We start from the raw sequence: 23,583 nt of genomic DNA, 5'->3' as shown, positions 1-23,583 counted from the left end.
ATTATTATTATTATTATTAAATATACTGTATTGGTTGTATGTTGTATGTTGTATGTCATATATACAATACAATTTGAGTGACGTAAGTAAGTGAACGGTTATTGCGCATAGTCGTTACTTTATGGGTTTAAAAATGTTAATTGTAACAGATATGTATCATGTAATAAATAGTGAATTGTACTTCTCTTGTTACTTATATAACCCCATAAACCCTCAACATTATGAAGTAAACTGTTGTTCAAAAACAAAATATATATGTTAACGGTTACCTGTTAAGAACGACAATACTATAAAAGCAGCGTTTTGAAATAATTCCAAGTAATCTGTTAAAAACGTATTACCAGTAACTACAAGATTCGTTAGTCAGAGTCGTTCTTAGTTAGACAATGTTAGGCGATAATTTGTATACCATTGGAGGTGCGAATTTGTGTAAGAAACGGACAAGAGCACCTGTTTTATCCTCTTATATACAGTTGAAATATTTGGTACTTTTACATTTTGTTGTTTCGCTATACCATTAATAGGTTAATATTTGGTGGTTATAAATTCTACTTTGCAAATACGTATGATATACGATGTCTCACTATACATGCATGCTAGACTACCGCATATCTTATGGCATATATTTACGCAATGACTCAAACAGAAGAAAGTTACAACCACGGAAGTTAGACGATGTATTACACCTCAAATATCTGTTTACCTACACACTTGTCTACTAGTAATGAAATATGTTACCGCTGAACTACCATTTGCAAAACAAGTTAAAGAAACTGTTTGTTATTGTGGATGTGTACTGTTTTGCCTGTGTCCTTGTACTGACAGTCTTTATTAGCTACCTACAACAGGAGGAGCTGTAGACGACATTTAATTGAACACATGCCTTTTAAACGCCATTATCATAAAACGAAAGTTGACTATTTACCTTTGTGTTACAATTTAGTTTTAAAAATAAGATAAATTAAAATATATTCCTTGCACATATTGTAATATGATTAGGTATGATAACAAATCTCATATATTTATCAAGGAATATAAAGGCACGTTTCATATGAATTAAGACGTATACCGCTCTCGTTTGATACTAAACTGGCTAAGGAACGCATTTTCCACGTTTTGTTTCACTTTAAATGATAATATGTCACTACTGTCGCATAAATATAGGTACTTTGCTAGCAGTGGTATTTTGTAGCAACGATGCGTTCACAACATCAATCAGTGAACTGTTCAATGATAAACATCAACATATCAATCAAAATTGAAAAGTAATGCTTTGCTCTTGCTCCTGATATGTAGGAAATATCAGACATACCAGGCACTAGACTTTTCGGTCTGAGCATGACAATTCCTTCTCCTCTATGTTTGGGATTTCCTGTATAAATGGAGGAAGGAAAAGTACTTAGGGATATACTAATCGTTGATGGCTCTCAAACTACTCACAGGAAAACAAAAACAAGAAATATGAAAAACGTTTACAAGATCTGTTAAAATGATATATACATTCTCGATGAAAGTTGAGAACTACATGCTACACGGTTTATTTACATGGTTCGACACTGTTAACCTTGGCGACGAGCTTGCATTGACGTTATATCCATATTAGAAATATGTCAATAAAACGTCCAGTCGTACAATATAATTAAGAACCTACATTAAAACGATTCAGTGGGAAGCTCAAAGAAATAAGCAACAATTATTTGCATTATTTTTTCACACAAACCACTTGTAAATGTAGGTTATATGTAAATCAGTGGTAATCAGTGGATTTTTTATTATTATAGAAATATAATAAAGGTAAATTCCAAAGAGGTCGCGTTTTAACTTCACAAGACATGTTTGTACGTTTACTTTCGCTTTGCTAGGCTTTTCACCTTTAACTGTTAGTTCAAAATAAAAATTGCTCACTATGTTAGGAATGCCATTTCTAATTCGTACTTTGAATTCGTCTACTGTTAATAGCGTCTTTTGTATTTAATTTCGTTTTGCTGAAGTGTTTTTCGAAGTTGCAAATGGATTACTGATAATACAACAGATAAATGCTTAACCTAGGTTATCGAAAATGCCCATTCTGATTCGTACTTTGTAGTCTTTGTCTATTGTTAAAGCTTCTTTTGTATTTACTTGTGTTTTTGTGTTTTTTTGTTGGAAATAGATTACTGATAAGACCTTGATAAATACTTTGCCTGGGTTCTCAGTGCGCGTTCAGCTTTGCATTAATGTTAAGAACTGCTGCTGGCATGGCGGTTGAAGTGAACGATTAACATCTCTCTTGATACATTGTACATCTTGATCACATAGAATCACAGTTTTCTCACAGGTTGTTTTGTTGGTAACTTTGCTCGTTTCAATATAATGAAACAAAGTATCACCACTACATATGACGAATATGATACAGTGTTCGTGTTTATTTACACGTCCATAAAATAACATGGAGTAAAGATAACATCCAATGCCCTGTATTTATATTATATTTCTTATTAAAATTTGTTTTAAAAGTGTCATGTTTGTCGCAATGGTTTAAATTTGCTTTGCCGGTTTGGTTCCATATCTACTCATCCCTTTTCTCTATTGCTTATATTAAATTCAGACTAAAATAAATATTAATGCGTGTTAGGAATGAACAGTATCAACATGAGATAGTCGTGCTAGATTCGTGGAGTTTAATCAGCTGAATGAGCTTGGATTGAACAAACATTTAGGTGATATGACCGCGGCATACCCACTCGCCTCCCGTCGATTATCTTCCAGCGTTAGGAATACATTGCATTTTATATTCGTCATCATTTACAATGCTAAATATTACCGAATTCTTATAGCAAATTCTTTCTACCAACGTCACTCCCTAAATCTACATTATTTTCTTGCCAGATTTTGCGACGATTTTTAAGTCTAGGGTCACTTTTTAAGAAAAACCAAGCTGGAGTTAATTTGATGATTGTACTTAGGTTATTCTGTTTATTTAAATTAACATTGCTGGACTTGTACTGCAAATTGTTAGATAGAATCTTAAAACTAAGTTGAACGCGTCACGTATAAATACTAGCAGCAATAGCCAAAAATATGGAATTTAACCGGCAATATCATCTTCTATGGTAAACCTATTTACTCAATGACAATATACTTATAATATACATAATTACTGCCGTCTAAATCAACACGACCTTTGATAAACTGATTATCATATTCTTCTTCGTTAACATACAAACATAGCGTAGCTGTTACGACACTACTGTAACGTGTATGTGCAGTTAATATTATGTGAATGTGTATGTCTATGTGGCGGATGTTGTGTCTTCCATCTACACCTACTCGGAAGATTCTGTTTTTTTAATTTGAAATTCCTATAACAAGGTAAGCAAATAATTTCAAAATACCTTAATCAGCTCTTGAACGTAGGGTACGTACATATTACTCGCTACAGACATTGTTTGTGTCATACATTCCAACTTGACGTCAAAAGTTATTATAAAATGTTTCTCACTTCAATTGAGACTACCAAACGGGTACATTAAATTCCTTTTAAACACTTAAAACCTATTCATTATCTTTAAATACAAGTTTGAGCCGATAAATTACTTAGGGTGCATTATTATACATCTACATAACTCCTGCATTATAACACTAGTTCCTTTACTCTGAAGAAACAAACGCCATCTTGTATTTATGTTGCTTGTTTAATAATACAAAAACAGATTTGTATTGGTTCCTACTAAATTAACATCGTACAATATCTTTGATTGTTAGGCTACAATCAGGTATATTAAAGTTAAATAATCGTCCATTGCTATTCGAGGTTGTAAAATAACTGAATTGTGTTTAAAATTGATTTCTGGTTAAATCAGTCGTTACGTATTATTAAAACACTTTGTTAGGCAACCTCGTTTTCTAAATATTTTGTGATGTAAGTTTCGTTATTATTTGTACTTTCTTACCTTATAATGCATACCGTGACGCCTTTGAAATAGGCAGCACTGTAATTTATAACAAGAGGGGTAGGGAGAGGGGTGTTTTAATTTAAACAAACCACTTGTAGTCTAAATATAAAACCAAAAGCTACTTTAGAAAGTACGAGTATAAGCTTACGAACGACGTTGGACATGACAACTTCTAATTAAGATAGTTCAAAGATAGTAACGAGCATGCACACATTCATTCATTACTATTCTAAATTAGAGCACAATTTAATGGAATGGTGGCCGTTAGTATTAACTGGCAATAACGCTGGATTGTCAATATAGAACTTTTTACTTTAGGCCCAGAATGGATCTTTAACTACGTTAGTGCTTGATATGTGCTGTTTTATTTTTTATGATTGACAGTGGCGTACGCAATGGGGTAGGGTGTATTATCGTATTATCGTCAGTATTTTTTTAGTTCATCCGGGAAAGAACTTCTTCAAGAGTAAAAGCTGTAATGTACCCTCATATTTTACTAATTGTAATTGAGAAACCTATATACAATAGTAAACAGTGCCTAGTGACATCGTTTTTTTCTTTAGAGTACCCTCTACACGGACTTTGTTTTCACTGATCCCCTAGTTAACACTCCCTTATTTATTCAGCACTTGATTATGCTCTGAATTCGCTCCAGCACTTACCAAGATCAGATGAGAAAAATATTACGTATATATGGTGGCATTACGTTCATACTTTATAATATAACTTTTTCAATAGCCAAATACAGAAATATTAGAGACTAAATCGAACACGACCTTTCATGCAATCATTATCATCATTCAGCTTTCTTTGTCTGGAACTACGTATCCAGCAAATGAAGTGTGCGTTATATCGCTGAGGTAACATAACAAATATCTGTGAGATCACTTAAATGTGTGGAAAATAATAGTATTTGGTTTGATAGTATTGATAGGTGTTCGGAACGTGCTAGGTGATATTTTCGGTCCCTGTATAACATGTAATCCTGCTGGGCTAAGAAATATTAACTTAAAGATTCACTATGTATTTAATGTATTTGATTTATAAAATACACTAACACTGGATTTCAATAATATACTTTAATAGGTAGGTCAATCATTGGATTTTAAATGATCTTTCATCTAACTGTTGGATGCTACAACCTCCAGATGAGAAGTTTTATCTTGTTACTGATTAATATTAGTTCAAGATTTACCTAATGACTTTACTGCAATCGTCAAAACAGGACTTTGACCTCGGTTTTCTATTCAAGGTATACTGTGTGATTACGATTACACTTGGCAACTTTTGGTAAACTGAACACCATATCCTTTGTCTGAACTACTTATGCAGAAAGTCAAAGATATGTTAGCAGTCATCGCTCTGCTGAAATACAAACATGGGGGATTACATGGGGAATACTTAATGTGTGAATAAAAAATATACGTTAATATTAATACTTAAAAAATATAGAAATATGAACGTAAAAAGATCTAGAGAAATATGTATCGATGTAAAACAATAACTGCATAATGCATGGCGTAATATATGATTTAAACACATCCAAGTATAACTTTTAAAGTTCCAATGAAACGAGGGCGAACACGTATCACATATTTTCTAAGCCAGTCGCGTAGACATATTAACCTGTTATCCTCTATAATATAACTAACTTTCATTGACAAATCGAAAGTGCATTTACAAGAAAAAATTGGCGTTATGATTGTTATATTTATTGCAGATTGAAAAGAGCATTTATAGAGTAACGTTTTCCATGTAAAATAACGTTTAGTTACTACATTTAGTACGATAGTAGCCCTAGTTTACGTCGTTGATTGTCTGTACCTCTTCCTAAATATTCATCACGTAATAACGAGAATATCTATAAAACAGAAAGAAACATATAGGTTTAACTTAAGCCTAGGAAATATCAAGGAAAATAACGACAAAAACCCTCGAAGAAAAGACGGAAAGAGAATGTTTACCAAGAAAGTTGATGATCAAACCAATCGATTTACCGAAGCTGCTAACAAACTCTTCGATCAAGGAAGTTATGACTTTCTAATTTTCGGACAAGTCAGATAATATTTTTCTCGGTTAGTACTTGCATCATATTTTTCTTTGGTCAATTAGTTCATCCTGTAATGCTCTACTGCTGTATGATATTGGGTTTTGAGCAGCTCCCTCAACTGGAATATGTTTACTTCTATTTTTGGTAAAAAAAAGCTTAAAACATAGCAGAAATAGTCTGAATTTCGATTTATTTCGATTATTACAAGATAATACATACATTTTAATTGAGAATTAACTTCTAATAAAAGTTTGTTAACAGTTGCGAGTTGTCAGTTATCATATATGGTTTTTATGGGTTTAAAACCTAATCACGACAAAGTCATTTGTAGTTCTTATTAGACTGTTCAGGTGAAAATATTTTACGTTCGTCTGGAATATGTTAAAATAAAGATAGCAAGCTCTTTAAAACTGTTTTTACTTCTTTAATCTAAAAATAAATACATTTAAATATGATTTAATTACATTATACAATCAAATAATTCAAACTTTAGATAGCCACACCTATATTTAGTACAATAATTCTTCAATGTTACCCTTTTCTTACCTAGTTTCAGTTCAATATTAGTCTGTAATGTGCTGTACTATTTATTACATACATATCTTTTATAATTGTAAAAACCATTGATCAGTCTATGATACCTCTTCCAAGACTTTGAATAAACTAATATTAAAACATTTATATCTGGTTTTACAGTTAATTTTTGATTGAATAAATACTCGGCTGGAATTGTATATATGCCAAATTTCAGCATTAAAAGCATATTTTACAAATGCCGAATCCTCTGCAGATTTGGAGACAGTTAGTCAAAGTGCAATTGATCATGTTCATGGAAATGTTTTAGAAGATCAGAGATAAAAAGATCAAATATACGGTAAAATTAGCAAAGCATCTTACTTTGTAACGATTTCTCAAAAGTAATGTTTACACGGTTTTCACCTTTAGCGACGATGGTCGGTTTCGGATATAAAGCGGTTTAACATTAAACAACAACAAAATGGTAGTTTGCCCCAATGTTTTAAGAGTTTTCGGTCTGATCAAAGAGAAAGATAACATGTGTTTATTCCAATGTAATGCATATCAAACTGGTTAAGTCCGTTTTAGATAGTTTATGTATCATACATACTTGAGTTTGACCCAAATCAATGTATATTGTACGCATAATAAACATAACATAGGTGTGCGTGTTCGACAATTTGGAATACGACATAGACAAGTGTATAAGACACATTTTGAGCTAAAGATGTAATTCACTGAAGTAAAAAAAAAAAAACTTGTTTGGAGGAATAGATGTAATGTTGTTTTATTGGGGAAATTTGCCAGTTGGCAGGCAGTCCTGCAGGCGGTGAAGTCTGACATTCGCCTTCAGGTTGAAGGCGATTTTCGCCGTTTATCTGGGGCTGCTTTTTTTGGACGGTGGTGTAGAGGGGAGGGTTGTTCTGTTTCGCTGCGTATTGGTCGTCCTTTTTTTTTTTTTTAATGTTTCAGTGGGTGGTTGGCCGTTTTGTCTCTGCAGGTCGGTGGGCGTATGTACTTTGTTGGCTCGCTTGACCTGAGTTTCGTTTGTAAGAATGGGATGGTTTAGTAGTGCCATTTGGCCGTGACGTTTTGTATCCCGCATGGCGGGTCACGTAAAAAGTACTGCAGTTTCAGATTTTAGGGCAAATAATCTTCTTCTGTGGTTTGAATGCTCTCATACACTCCCAGTCTTAATATAACATTATAGATATAGATCTGTATATGGCAATGATCCCTCACAGTGCTCGGCATTGTGTGATGCCATAGGCCGACATAAATCCTCTTCTATCCCGCTGGGTATTAACAATATTAAAAATAGTTTCAATCGTTAGGTGGAGGCGTTATATATGCCATGCTTAAGTGTTTCTCTACTTTTCTCAGTTATAGGAAGAGTGACTACCACTTCACATGTTATCTCTTATTGCATTTTGCCGATTCCAAACGGAAGGGAGGGTGAAGTTATCCTGGTTTTAATGAAATTCAGTTCGAATTTGTGTATGCACTCCATCCACAAACCTTACCACGGATATCTGTAAATTCAAGCATTAACTTATACTCGTTCATACTAGTTAAATTATCTCGAATTTGATTGGCCCGTTGTCGTCAGCTGACTTTATATTAACCTATGGATAATACAGGGTAAACTCACCTGCGGATTAATATAAGTTGCAAAAACAAATAGTCTGATCCCAAGTCACTGCCTAATCATATTCAATAGACACGAATCAGATCAAGTATGAAACGGCAACAAGCCCCTCGGTGCAACTACCCCATTGCAAAATTACGAGCAAAATTGCAGAGCTTTTGCTTTAAGTATACTACCATAGGTACAAGACCTGTAACCTCATCTAGCAATGATAGCAATTGAATTGAATTACTACTATGGCGGTATGCGCAGACCGAAACAAAATAGGCCAAACGGTAGGAATGGTGTCAGAGGCTATTGGAGACGTCCAACGAGCAAAAGAGGCAATGTTTAAAATTCATGAGAGCAGCGATGTCAAATATCAGAATACCATCAGTATTAACACTTACGTGACATCTAATTGATCGACTTATGCCTATTCCGTTGAAGGTCGAGTATATAGTTGTTTTCAAGAAACTATTAGCTTCATTATTCAAACAAAGTGATGTCTCTTGTCCTGGTTTACACATTTTTCTTCTCATAAAATGTAAAACCATTGTAATACATACGTTAACTGTTTGTATAATAAATTTCTTGACGGATTTGTCCACAAGTGTTTACGACTCAACAGTAAAGTATATATGTACATTATAGATTGTACTTTACTAAGTGCGCTTTTTACGTGACCCACCCTGTGGGATTTAAAACGTCACGGCTAAACGGTACTACCCGACCATCTCATTCTGACAAACAAAACTAAAGTCAAGCGAGCCAAAAAAAAAAGTAAATACGCCCATCGACCTGCAGAGACAATCCCCCAACTACCCAATCAAACATTAACAAAAACTACAAAAGGACGGCCGGCACGCAGCAAAACGAAACACCCCTCCCCAGCTTACAGTGTTAAAAAAAGAAGCCCCAGATAAACGGCGACAATCGCCTTCAACCTGAAGGGGAATGTCACATTTCACCGCCCAGGACTGCCTGCCAACTGGAAAATTTTCCTCTAAAAACTGTATCGCATCTATTCCTCCAAACACGTTTTTTTTGTTGTTGAAAATTGCACAATCACATATAATACGATGCAACACAGCAACATAACAAACTGGAGGATCTACCCCATATAAAACAAAACCATGTCCTACCGACCAATGACGGTCTCCCGTTACAAGGTCGGTCCAGGTCTGGAACCACTCCGATAAGTTTAAAACAAAGCAACAATGCCAAGAAAACATGGGCAGTTCTCTATAAACTGTCACAGCCGGTCCTTTGGCACAGCCAATTATATCGTTTAGATTGGTCACCAAGGCACCGTGTGCAATTCTCCATGCAAAATCGCAGAGCATGCAACCATTCAGCCTTGAATGCACAGAACGCCATTCCTCGGCAGAATGACGTCCCTGTACAAACATGCATTTAAAACCCTATCCCGCAAGGAACTGTGAACTGCAACTCAATAAGAGCAGAACAAATTACACGTACCACCCTGCTCGGAGTACTATACGGTTCCATGTTGCCAAAAGTACAAAATATGAACTTTGCTAAGTACAAATATCATACTGACTGTTGTGTCAGTCACTACAAGTCTTGAAATGAACACAAACCTTGTTTCGATTTGCCAATCGGACGCATGCGCAGAAGCACTTGTGTCATATCGTTTTGCTGAATTGCCCAATGTATATCTTAAGTATCTTCATGATTGTTGTTTAACTTGCGCGTTTACATTGCTTTGAGACTTTGAACTACCATTACAAGTAAGAACAACCAGGTAACCTGTGAGATAGATGCTGGTTATTTTTTAAAATTGTAACGTTTCGAAATGAAAATTAACGTTTATATTGTGTGTTGTGTGAATGTACTCACAGGGGCATAACTAAGGAGTTATTTATTACAACTCCTTGGTATAACCGTTTCGCTGGATGCATGTACTCCGTATACAACTATAGGCATCGCTTAAGTTACATCCCAACTTTTAGCTGTTGAAGATCCTGCTAGGAAATTTCAATATTGCAGCCTTTAGTTGAGTGAGTCCCTCAAAAACATTAATTATGCCTACACAAGTTAGGGTCAACTGTGTAACTGCGTAAGTGCCTAACTGCGCAGTTGCGTAACTGTACAAGTGCGTGGTTGCGTAATTGCGTAACAGAGTAACTGTGTTACCGCTTAAGTGTGTAGACAATTAATGTACCATTTCTATTAACTGTTTATCAATGTAATCTGTGAATGCCGTAAGATGTGGAAAATTCAAATGTCAGTGAATCAGCGATCGACTGAATACATTCATAAATTAGAGATAAACCAATCTTCAACCACTTCTCCGATTTTTGTCTTGATATGTGTTCAAGATTGTTTTCAGTTCAAGCAGTCGGAACTTTGGGAAACACTGGTCAAAGTTACATTACTATCATTTTAATTTCTGATCAAATATACACCATGCTGCTTGACGTTATAATCACACAATGCAACACATCATTGCCCGAAACATTCACATACGATCTAAAGCGACATACCTACATTTTGCTAGCAACTCAATAAATATTAGGGTGCTTGCAATAACGAATTTGTAAAGCATCACAGTACTGCTTTTACATTTCTAAATAAGGCTACACAACTAACTCAATATAGTTGCTAGGAAGATGAACATCTCACTTTTCAGTGAACGCTCTGAGTTACGTATTTTAATCGTCAACTAACGAAACACTACAACATGCTGAATTTGGAGTTAACGTTTTGTTTCATTGTATCGAGCAACTTACTTGCCACATAGGTTGCGAATGTACCAATTATTTTCAACATAATCAATCAGTGATATCTTTCACTTTATGGTAAGTTAGTGAGACAAACATTGTCATACATCTTCTAGCCCTCTCTGCTGTGGCAGTATACCAGATTTGAATAGTTAAATTCCAGTAAGTTGGAGGAAAATGTTAAGACGGGATTGTAATTGGTTTGCAGGTTGTAGAGCGGAATATGTGTGTTAAATCAACACTGTACAACATAAATGTTCTACTTCTATAAGCACACTAGTTTGCCTAATTCCATTGGTGCAATATATTTCACAAACTAGAAAGAAGGATGCAATTTGGCATTTTTTTTACACACTACCAGTCTAATAGATCACTCGTCTCGGAAAACAAACACGATCAGATTGTCTATTAAATGTTTCATCTTCAATTAATCTTCCGTACATGAAAGTATTCGTAACTGCTTTTTACTACACTCCCATTCTCAGATCACTCGTGTCGGAAATTAAAAACAAAAACATCGGAATGTCTCTTGAATGTTTCTTCAAAAAGTATGTGTAACTGATTCAAACGTTTTCAGTAAATGAACTTGAACCCTTAACTCCTTTTTCTGTATTTAGTTTTCAAACTGGTTTGATCTTCAGAAGAGTGGTAGTAAACATATTACGTGGGACAACAGTATCCGTTGAACGTTTGCAAAAAGCAGACTGTTCATATGTGTAATCAGTATCAAGAAGTCCGTATTCATAACCATTAACGTAAACTGTTAATGGTTACTTATAAATGGGGTTCATACATGTTGTGAGCAGGTACTAGGCCTTATAGGGGCGTATTCTTGTGTCGTCAAAATTTATAAAATAATGTTTTGTACAAAATTTAAGGAGTTTCATTAAAATTATTACATTTATTTCCAACACCAAAGCGTGTTCATAGACTATAACATTATCACATACGCTATGTAAGAGAGTTGTACACTATACAGTAGTATACATTACGTGATGTCTAGGTCAGCATATATGGTACTGTAGCTAGTCTACAACAACATTTTCCCGCTTCGAAACTTTACAATCACTTGTTTTTGTAGTTTAGTTATAAGTTTTTTTTTTTTTCATAGTATAGACCTAAGCCGATTGTTCAATATAGGCTTGCGCATAATCCAATGTGTTGTCTAAGGTAATTATAGCTAAGTATTGTGTGTTCCCGTACAGGTATATTAAATTGAATGTTAACATAGAGACTGCTGGGCGAGAGTTTTTGTTTTGTTTTTCTGAGCGGACGCAAACAGTTTTAAGACGTTCCGCCAAAAATAATTTGCACCTTAATAGTTTCTTGAACCTTGATCTGAAAAAAAATGAACAGCAACTACAAAACAATGCAGCATTTGACGGTAAACGGAATGGTGTCATCATTTAGAGTCATTATTTTCCTCAAAAAAAAAACATGTTCGATGGGCAGGGCCTGTACTCAGATCACCCCGTCACCATACAGATATACTGAAAGGCCATGTCTGTTTAAATGACGTCCGCTTAAGTAAATCTTATATACGTTGTACATTATGCGTACATGTGGTATCCGGCATGTTGCTGTACTACTTAAGTTTTCTCTTTATTTTTACCGACATTATGTTTTTAGGCATTGTGATACACGTTTGCGCATATGTCTGTCGCAAGTGTACTGAACATGGAATTGCACCTTCTTTATACGACACACAATCAAAGGAATTTTATTATGTGGTTGAAATTCATCGCCTAACACAAGGCTATTTACATGTCATTTTCCTATTAAATTGATAGGTGAACAGACATGCATATTGACTCGTTACAACACAATCAATGATCAGATGAAGACATGAAGGGCATATCGTAAGTCAGTTTCAGTTGATTTACATTTCTTTTTAGGTTTAACGAAATGGTAATTCAACGTAAGATTAACCCTTGTTACTCTATTGTAAGAGATATTCCGGTGGATAGATATTACTGTTTGGAATATTCAATTATTTGCGCTTAGCTATTTTTTAAGAGTGTAACACGTAGCATAGAGTTAGGCACCATTGGGATATTGGTCTGAAAATTGTCTTGGTTTCTTTTGTCATGTAATAATAATTGCACCTTCTGGTAATAAAATATTCTTTCTTAACACATTTTTATTAACAAAATATTGAACCAAACTATAAGGAACATCAAAACCGTGCACTATATATCTTGACGGTTAAGGAATGATGTAATTATTTAGATTTCCTAATGTTTGTATAATTTTTAAAAAAGAAACACAGATTCTCAGAAACGATTGGCAGGAGCTGTACTCACCCGACCCTTTCATGCTTCGTAGACTGTCTGAAATAAATCACGTGACAATGGAGCTGACTCCTGAACTTCAAGGTAGATGCCTTTAACTCTGACTTTGCCATTTGCTTATCTTTACTTTCTTTTGGTCAAAAGGGTAACCCCCCTCCTATGTCGTCTTATTAACACAGAGAATAGTAACATGTTATTATCAGTAACGAATAAGCAATTCAGATTTACGTGTTCCCATATGTGCCATTTATGTATTGTTTGTTAAATGCAGTCATACGGAGAACATTTACACATTGTTTCTTTTTTTTTCTCCAGAGAAGAAAATATTTCTGATAGAAGGTCTCAAAAAGACATACAAAGACCAATATGATGCGATTCAGCCGCTACCATATGTTAAAGATAAACTTTATTGTGTAGACAAGGTCTTTGTTGAAGGTGGCGTTGAAGTTTGTCTGGCACCAGAGCTTACGCGAGGCACCGGGGAATCATGGGAGCGTTTGGAATCTTACAAAAGTATTTATACTGACTTCCGGATTAAATTCAAGAGACGTATCATACAAGGAGAGCCCGGGTATGGTAAGTCGACTTTAACCCTTCAGCTGGCCTACGATTGGTGCAATGATGTATCGGATTCCCCGATGAACAATGTAGAAATACTAATTCTTCTTCGGCTAAGACAACTTGGAAGTGTAAAGTCTCTCTTTAGAGCGATTAAGATGTTTCTTCTCTCCCATGAACCCCGTGTTAGCAAACACGAGATTGAAAAGATTATTAACAGTTGCTCGTCCGTCCTCATTATTTTGGATGGATATGACGAGTATCCTGGCAGGGACAGTAATGAGAATGATGATGTACACATGATCATCAAGATGGAACTGTTTGCAGACTTTGATGTCAGCTTAACGACAAGATATCTTCCAGAATGTCTTAGGAACAGAAAAACCAAAACTAAGAGGGCCAAACTAACAGGGTTTGATGACAAAGCTAGGGATGAGTACATCCGCAAGGCTGTAGTAGGTAACAACGATGAGGCAGTGGAAAAAATAAAACAACGGCTCTACGAAAACTCCATCCTTGCTGATCTTTGCCAGGTGCCTCTCATATTCGTGATGTTTGCCCACATGGCTCATGATGAGAGAGACATCATGAAGTTCAAGTCTGTCACACAGTTCTTCAAACACATGATTAGATGTTTTTACGACCATCTGAAACAGAAATTTAAAGTCAATAGAAGCAACCAGTTCTATCTTCATGAAATGGAACATCATGAGCTAGACAAAATAGCTTTCGAAGGATTAAACAAGAGAAGACAACAATTGTCATGGATTAAGACTGAATTTCGCCAAAGAGTCGGGCCAGAATCATATGACCAGTATATTGCAATTGGCATTTTGGTCGAAGAAGATGTAGTGAGCGATGATTCTACTGTAGACAATGTGTTGTCTACTACGATGGTTCGTTTCTATCATAAGCTATTCTGTGAATGGTATGCAGCCCACCACCTTGTCACTCTTGTAAAGAACGTATTCTATATCAAGAAAACGCTCAGGTTCTTAGATCCAGTTGATCTTCAGTACCTGTTCAGATTTGCCTGTGGTCTAGATCCCGATACTGGAAAGAAACTGATCAACCATTTGAAGAGATTACCAGGCGGGGATACTTTTGCCATCCTCTGTATCTTGGAACAAACTGGTGACGTCAACGAAATTATGGATTCGGTTAAGGAGCTCTGCTCGCGTGACTTTAAGATACAGGAAAGCGACAGCGCTCTTCTTCAAAGATCAACGACCCAGTTGCTAGAGATTGCATCTAACAATGATGTAAGTTGACTAATAAAAACAGTCTTTTATAACTTTATAACCGAGTTTTTTCTTTCCTGCATATCTGAACGAAAATGGGCATTTCGCACTGTACACTGTACTGTATTATAACTTTTCTTTTTAATGATGGAATTGATAGCGCAGTGAATTGACTTCGATAAATTCGTCAATTTTGTGTAGTTATACATTCAAAAGTTCTGAAACAATGTAACAAATGTCATATTCATACCCAATCTGATCATTGAAAACCATGCAATATATGTCAATGAGTGTTAAGGTTAATTTTTCATACACCTAATTTAAGAACTGTTTACTATTTGTATAATGATTTTGTTTTTCAAAGAAAAGTATATGGTTTAAACCGCTCTAAATCATTAATATATTTCACGCAATAGGGTAGTTTTCCTAGCTAAGGTTGTATTATATTTAAACTTCAGGATTAGAAAAATATCTGCAATTGCCAAATTGCGCTAAAACTGTAGTTTACATTCATTTTTTTGACACCAAATCAAACTGATGATGTTTTGGGAAAATTGAACATATGCTTTAACATAAACACATGACGTATTAATGATTTAGAATTTCAAAAGGATTTTACGTTAAAGAATAAATACCAAGTTTTTCAAGAATGTAATTAAAAGTTAAATGCTTCGAGTGACTGAATGTACAGTAGTCTGGAACAGAAAACCGTGTATGTCGAATGAAATTAGTTAATCGTGTAAGTTGCTGTTTAACATTATTTAACCTCATTATTGCCAATGCATTATCGGCGACCGATAATTTTCAGTGGGGTGGTCAAACAGTAATTGGGTAGTTGTTCTGTAAACATAAAAATAAGTAATTGAAATATATAAATGTCATGTGACTGTCATCTCGTATGTAAATATTAAGGTTTGAAGCATGATGTCTTGTCTCTGTCACAGATTCCAATATCTTGTTTACACCTCGAGTACTCTTCCATCAAGTTTGAAGGTGACACTATTATACTACACAGCGGGATACCTTTACCAAAACTTTCGACTCTAGAAAAGATTCACATAATTGGAAGGAATGCACAATACGGAGGTACGGGGACATCAAAAGATTATGATCTTTTGAACTTGTTTCGCTACGGAATGAAATGTGGGCGTGTAAAGGAGCTGATGTAAGTAAACTTCAAGACTCCTAAGTTAGCGTTTTTGTTAAGTGTACACGCAGCTGCATTGTGTTTGTCATATTAAACATAACGCGATACGTATACCACTGGTTTAAACATTCAGTTTGATCATGTTTTATATGACTAAAATGTTGAACTGCTTTTATGAGTAGTGCGTTTTAAATGATTAGGTTAAACACGAAATGAAAGTAATTAGTAATAGTCACATGTGCATACCTTGAGGAACTGTTCCTTTGGTCTGGTCGGTGCATTTACCGTGTCTTGCAAGGATATTCTATATATGTTTGGTGATTGAAACTAATGATTTACCACATAGAAACCGCATTCCTTGCACAAAATCGCTGTATGGTAGTAAGTTACAAAGCTAACATTTTGTTGGATTAGGTGTACACTCTGAACACACGTACCAAACGTTACATGGGTGTATTGTAATACGGTATTCATCACAACAGGATACTTTCTCCATAGGCTTGTCAGCAAAATCACAAAAATTGTATTTTGTGCAGAATATTACCTCCTGGTTTACAAGAAAGTGGTCATACGGTAGATAAGTTTGACTGAAGACAATTCGAACATCGATTAAATCATTTCAATACGTATATAATTTACAAAAATGATACAAATAAAAATAAGGTCATGATAGATCTTTGTTGGCCACTTTGCATAACAATTAGCTAATTAAAGTTAATAACATTCAGCATATGAGTCCAAATTAATATCACATTTGGGTTTGAGGATATTCTCCATTGACAAACAAAATAGTATTTATTTTTTCAAACCCTCATTCTAACAAGAAAACATAGTGACAGTTGATGTAGTAACGATAGCTGGGTGTAAATCATTTTGAAGTTACAGAAACTGGGTGCCCAAACTAATAGTTTCGGGAGATATTCGATTATCACAGTAATCAGACATTGAACCCTTATCTTAAGGGCTGCCAGATAGTACAGAATAACTAATGCGACCAATTGCCATATTCACAGTCTAAATATAAAAACAACAAAGGCTAAATACTAACATGATATTACTTGCAAGCATCGACTTAACATCTTAACCTAACTTTTTGCATATTTGCATGCATATTTACACACAATTATAACATAGTAATGGGATTGGCTGGGGATTAACGTTTTGCTGAAAAGCTGTTAGAATTTGGCTTTTTTATGCATATTTAGGTTCGATCAACTTCAGCTGCCAACTTCTTTCTCACCTGAGGCATTTACAGACACAATGAAGACTCAGAATATTCAAGGTAAATAAAGGAGAATGCACACGATTAATTGATGAATTTCTATTTGTATTATCATATCATAAAGTAATGCTTTCCAACTGAAAGATTCAAGTATGACATATGCTAAAGTAAAATATATCTATGATAAATTCAGGATGGAAATAGTTTATTAACAACAGCATAAAGCTTCTGCATGTGTTTTGACATTCATTACTTTATCAAAGAATGTTTATTTAATTCTTTTTATATTTTCATATAGTTCGTTGGCGTCCGTTTGACATTGAGTTTCATTTGGATCAACAGGATGGTCACTGGGAGGTAAGGGTTTGAGAGCGTTACTTCATCTTCTAAGATCCATAACCAATATTACGCAGAAGAATTTTTGAGTATATTCATATTTCTTGCAAATAAGTCAATATCCATAGATTCACACTGATAACATTAACAAACAATAAACTACATTTCACTAAAATTATTGGAAGTTTGAAATTATCAAAATCGAGAACAGAGTATAAGCAAGGAACTAAAAACAGGAATGAGATGAAAACCATTGTTTAACTTTGTACTCGTTCTGACAATGCAAGTTTGAATAGTATTGTGTATGCAAGTTCCTCTACTTCCACAAAACCTCACAATTGCAGTCTCTGAATACAGTAGTGTGACATATACAAGCTATGATTTTAGTATGCATAACTACACAAATTAACAACAACATGTTATCAACCGTTCGCTTGGGAACTAATCAGAAAGTATCTTTGAGATTGTTTTCAATCAAGTTTGCTTTACTGAGTTAAAGCTTTGAACCTCATTAAAACTGTATTCATTTCTCCGAAATTATTAAAGACAACATATTTGTATTTGTTTTTACACACAGCCACATAGATTAAGGTATGTTACAACGCTATACACATTCGTTGGATAAATATAAAAAGTATATATCACGGCTCTTAAAGGACCTATATGACAGCGCCATCTGTAAACACCAAATATTTTCATTCTGTAACCAATCAATACTTAAAGCTCGTAAGATGGATCAAGCATCAATAAAAACAGTCTATATAGAATCCATGTACTAAATGAACTATTATACTTTAAGGTGGTTAATTTTTATTGTTCGATGGTCATCACTGCTCAGTAGGTTGTTTGGAATTGGCTAAAAATCAAGTTTGTTATAAAATTGCAACACTCACTCTTGAGCAATACAAAGCATCGGTTCCTTACAGTGTATTACACTTTTGGAATGGTACCATGTCTTTGTTTCTCAGTCGATGTCTGCATCCCACCTCACATTAGAGCACTGTGTATTTTTTAGCTAGAAGTATTCAGCAACTGACTGTATCTAATGTTAGGTGGCAGTAACTACATAATATGTACATTTAAAAGGTAACATATTCGTTGTAAATTACAATAACATAAAAATATGCAACGAACAGCAAGATATAAACTTTTCCCCTGGTTAGATAAAAAAGTACCCAGGAACCAACCCTTTATTTGCAAATGTTTGCCAGACTTGCAAATAAAATGTCTCGCAGTATCACTTGTCATTAAACCATCATAAGTAAAATATTATAGAAAATTCGTATTATCACAGGTGGAAAGGACGTAGTTCAACTATCTTATAATAGGTGCTTCTTGTAGAAAACAAATATAAAAAGAAAAGGAAATTAGTAAAACTATATCGAGCAATTACCTAAGGTGAACTTAAGTTATGAGGAAATCGATGTAAGTGAATCCAACCTTTAACTAATATTTCATGTACACTACATGTCCTTAAAGTTAAGTTAAAGCAATAAAAAGTATATAGATGTTTGCTGTTTTTTCTACGTAAATTTACTAATTTATATGTATGGATGTTAATCTTCCAAACCATTAACATTAACTAGTGCTGACTAACATCAAGGAATATTTAAAAAGACGGGGCGCTCTCTACCAAGAAACTGTTAACATTAACAATCATGTGATCCCATTTGGTAACAGTGCTCGTCATTATTAAACTATATACTGCAACAATGAAAACGGGAAGAAAACCAGAAGTGTTTGATGTTTGGCGATTGAATATATATATTATAACGAAGGAAATTGTGATACACTAAATAACAGATAAAATTGTTGAGTAAATGAAGATGAAAGTTACTAATTTAGGGGTTAACTATAGCAAAAGGTGAAGTCTGGGTATATCAGTAAAGACATAGGACTTAAATTACTACGGTCACTGAATCCATAATATCTAATGATTGATTATATACAATGATTCTATACATCATTGTGAATATATGTAAGTAAATCACATTACTCTTTTGTCAGTGTCTATTTTTATGACAAAAATATGCCGAGATTTATTTCTCGCATGAGTTTGATTAATTAAAATGTCACTGTCATGGGGATACTTACAGCAATTGACCTTCTATATCATATTATTTCAATCCCTGAATCATTCCATACCCGTACCTAAGAAAATTTATTTGAGAGATCATTACAATTATTAGCTAATGTGATCATATTGTCACATCATTTATGTTCCGAGCTTAAATGACTTTAGCAATGTCTTCAAGGTGGTTCTTTAAGTCCTATATGACAAGATAATAAAGCTGTGTGAAATTAGAAGTACTGTAAGTGGAACTAAAACAAAATTACTGGATGATTCAACATTTCCAAAACTCACAAACGCAAGAAAGGTTTGCACTGTTGTTGTAATTTCCTTTTTCAGGTTTTACATTCGATCAAACAATACATATATGATTTTCCATTTCTTTCAAACTGCGCATGTTTTTCTTCGTTACTCAAGATATGAACTTCCCAAGCCTATGCCAGCCTCTATTGCACTAAGGAATTTGTGAATGGTAGTGGCAGCGGACGTGGGTTGTTGTTCACACATTGGACTCCAGCTGAATTGAAATGTCTCATACTTATTAACATAAATAAGATATGATTTCTTCGTAAAAATTAATGAGTATGCAAAATATCCTTGCAATTTGGAAGATACTTTGAAAGGATTTAATAAGGCACTTTGTTAAAATTCTTTTCCGTATAATACCATTAGGAATACGGCGTACGATAAGGTCATCACATGATTATTGTGTGTCCACTGCATTGAAGTTGTGTTTGAAAGGGTAGCAAACACAAATAAACCGTGTGAAATCTACTGTCAAGCTGCCAATGATATCAGTCATGTACCTAAGATGCTGCAGGATCCCACTTAATGATATGTGGCTTGTATTCATTACGCACACAAGCGGAAGAATTTCATTAGTTACTGTTAGAATTCACTTATAATTTTAAAAAATCCAAACTGGCCAATGTCGACAAACCTACCAACACTAATTTATGAAACCATTTTGATTTGCTGTTAATTATAATAAAGCAATATCTCACACATTCCTGTTACTTCATTTAAAGTCACCGTCTAACAAAATCTTTTTTTTATAACCTATTCGAGAGATCCTGGACAAGGGATAATTTCAAGTTTACTATTTTCCTGTTGCAATACTGAAGTAACGGTTTTGTGATTTGGAGTGTGGGTAATTAAATTAAATGGAAGTGATGCTTGTGTCACTCGAAGACAAACGATATCATCCATGCTTATAGCTTTGTATGGAATGCTGTGCATTTGCAATCAAAGAGAATCGGTTGGACTGATGTTACAATCACTTTCTATTGGAAGCTTTCAGTGAGAAGCTGTGAATAGGCTCGCCAGTTTTGACATTATTGCCAAACTAGAGTCTATATATACAAATATGTGGAAGAGAACGTTAGAAATGAACCTTGGGAAATTATTATGTTACGATTTGGCATACTGGTGTACGATTCTGATAGATTTTTATAGCAAATCTGTAATTCCTTCGCTACATTTTGTGTCACAAAATATATATCGCTGTATATTTACCCATGACAATAACTGTATTATTGACAATGGAATAACTTAGTTATAATATGGAATATGTATACTAAATGTCTTAACAATGACCTGTTTTACCATGATATCATTGTCTTGTCGTTTTGTGAAAGGTTGATGACATCCAGGTGATTCTTAACAAAAATTCAGGTACCGTGTCTCTCAGTGAAAGAAACAACATATTACATGATATGTCCACTCTTCAGCTCCTTGAGGTTGCTCGTAACCATGACGTAAGTGATTTTCGCACTTGAAATATAGAAAAACTTGGAGGTAGACGAGCGATAATATTCACAGCATGAATGAGGTATCATTAGATATTTTTAACCGTTCAAGTTACCGCATTAACATTTTGTAACCTCGCTTATCATTAACACCAATGCATTGTTGGAAACCGATAATTTCCAATAAGATGGTCAAAACAGTAATTGAGCAGTTGTTCTGTAAACATAATCCTACATAATTGAATTGCATAAATATAATATAACTGTCATCTCGTATATAAATATTAACTTTCGAGCATCCTGTTTTGTCTTTGTCACAGATTCCAATATCTTGTTTACACCTCGAGTACTCTTCCATCAAGTGTGAAGGTGACACTATTATACTGCACAGCGGTATACCTTTGCCAACACTTCCAACTGTTGAAAATATTCATATAGCTGGAAGTATTACAGAACATGACAATACAGAATCCCTGTCACGTTCTTCTCGATCTCGACAACAGTATGGCATAAAGAGGACATTAACAACAATGGATGTTTTGAACTTGCTTCAATATGTAATGAAATGTGGACGTGTCAAAGAGCTGATGTAAGTCAAACTCCAAGACTTTTAATTAACTTATATGTTAAGTGTTCACTCAGTTGCATTGTGTTTGCTATATTAAACATTACGTTTCACGAAAATGATGAATTGCTTTTCATCAGTAGTGTGTTGTAAATAATTAAGTTTAACACGAAATAAAAATAATTAGAAATAGCCACAGGTGCATGCCTGTGTATGGATGATACTGTATGGTAGTAAGTTAAAAACCTAACCTATATTGGATTAAGTGTTCATGTATATACAATTTGAAGTCACGCACACAACGTTCCTTGTTTGTGTATTATAATATAGTACGGTATTCACCAAACAGGGTACTGTCTCGTTAGTCAGCTAAACCAGAAACCCAAAAATTGTATTCTTTTCAGAATATCACTACCTGGTTCACAGGAGAGATGGTATATTAGTTTGACTGAAGACAATTCTAACATCAAGTAAAGCATTTGAGTTCGTATATAATTAACAAACATGATACAAAAAAAACTAAGGTCTTGATAACATGATCTTTGTTGGCCACTATGTATAACATTTAGCTATATGATTTCATAAGATATAACAGGTGAGTCCAAATTCACATGACATTTTGGTTTGAGGATATTCTCAATTGACGAATAAAATCATGTTTATGTTTTTCAAACCCTCAGTCTGAAAAGAAAACTTAGTGACAGTTGATGTAGTTAGAGTTGCTGGTAGACAACGTTTTGAAGTTACATAAACTGGGTGCCCCAAAGTAATAGCTATAGTTTCAGGAGATATTCGATTATCACAGTAATCATATATCGAACGTTTATCTTAAGCGCTGCCAGATAGTGCAGATTAGCTAATGCGTCCATTTTCCATATTCACAGTCTAAAAATAAAACAACATAAGATAACAACTTAAATATTATTACTTACAAGCATAAAAGTTGAACCTAACTTCAATTGCGTGCATATTTATACACAATAATAATAATAATAATAATAGCATATTCTAAGGGGCTGGTTGGTGCTCAACTTTTTGTTGAATAGTTGTTACGATATGGCATTTTTGTTTTTCCATTTTTAGGTTTAATCAATTTCAGCTACCGATTTCAGTCACACCTGAAGCATTTACAGACAAAATGAAAACTCAGAAAATTCAAGGTAAATATAAGGGAATGCACAAGACTAATTGATGAATTTCTATTTCTTTTGTCATCTCATAAAGTAATATTTTCAACTTAAAAGTATCAAAAATGACATATACTCAAGTTAAGTATATCTGTGATACATTCAGGATGAAAAATGAAGATGATACAAAATGATTATCATCAGCAAAGAGCATTGGTTCGCAAGTGTTTGGTTATACAATATTATATCAGAATACTGTATGTGTATGTTATTCTTTTCATCTAGTTCGTTGGCGTCCGTTTGACATTCACTTTCATTTGGATCTTGAGACTGGTCACTGGAAGGTAAGAGTTTAAAAGCTAAGATCTATAACCAATGTCATTCCGAAAACTAAACCATTTA

At 34.3% G+C, this 23,583-nt stretch overlaps 1 protein-coding gene across 6 annotated transcripts in view; it reads left to right on the top strand.

The window, feature by feature from the left end:
• Window positions 1–3,211: 3,211 nt before the first annotated feature.
• Window positions 3,212–23,583, top strand: part of LOC139982129 (uncharacterized) — a 55,682-nt gene continuing 35,310 nt past the window's right edge. For 3 of the 6 annotated variants that reach the window (XR_011797992.1, XM_071994716.1, XM_071994719.1), the window contains exons 1-10: window positions 3,213–3,351; window positions 13,137–13,250; window positions 13,482–14,986; window positions 15,910–16,130; window positions 17,318–17,394; window positions 17,633–17,691; window positions 21,379–21,498; window positions 21,810–22,078; window positions 23,138–23,214; window positions 23,467–23,525. Coding sequence is in view for 5 of the 6 variants with exons in the window: in XM_071994716.1 (XP_071850817.1) it covers window positions 13,190–13,250; window positions 13,482–14,986; window positions 15,910–16,130; window positions 17,318–17,394; window positions 17,633–17,691; window positions 21,379–21,498; window positions 21,810–22,078; window positions 23,138–23,214; window positions 23,467–23,525 (2,448 nt within the window). In the remaining variant the exon portion in view is untranslated. Of the gene's footprint in view, window positions 3,352–12,665; window positions 12,735–13,136; window positions 13,251–13,481; window positions 14,987–15,909; window positions 16,131–17,317; window positions 17,395–17,632; window positions 17,692–21,378; window positions 21,499–21,809; window positions 22,079–23,137; window positions 23,215–23,466; window positions 23,526–23,583 lie in introns of all 6 variants that reach the window. The other 3 variants (XM_071994717.1, XM_071994718.1, XM_071994720.1) reach the window with 3 other exon arrangements.

The sequence above is a fragment of the Apostichopus japonicus genome, chromosome 16, assembly GCF_037975245.1.
Source record: "Apostichopus japonicus isolate 1M-3 chromosome 16, ASM3797524v1, whole genome shotgun sequence".
Lineage (NCBI taxonomy): Eukaryota > Metazoa > Echinodermata > Holothuroidea > Aspidochirotida > Stichopodidae > Apostichopus > Apostichopus japonicus.
The sequence above is the reverse complement of the archived record's forward strand: the minus strand, read 5'-3'. Positions and strand labels throughout refer to the sequence as shown.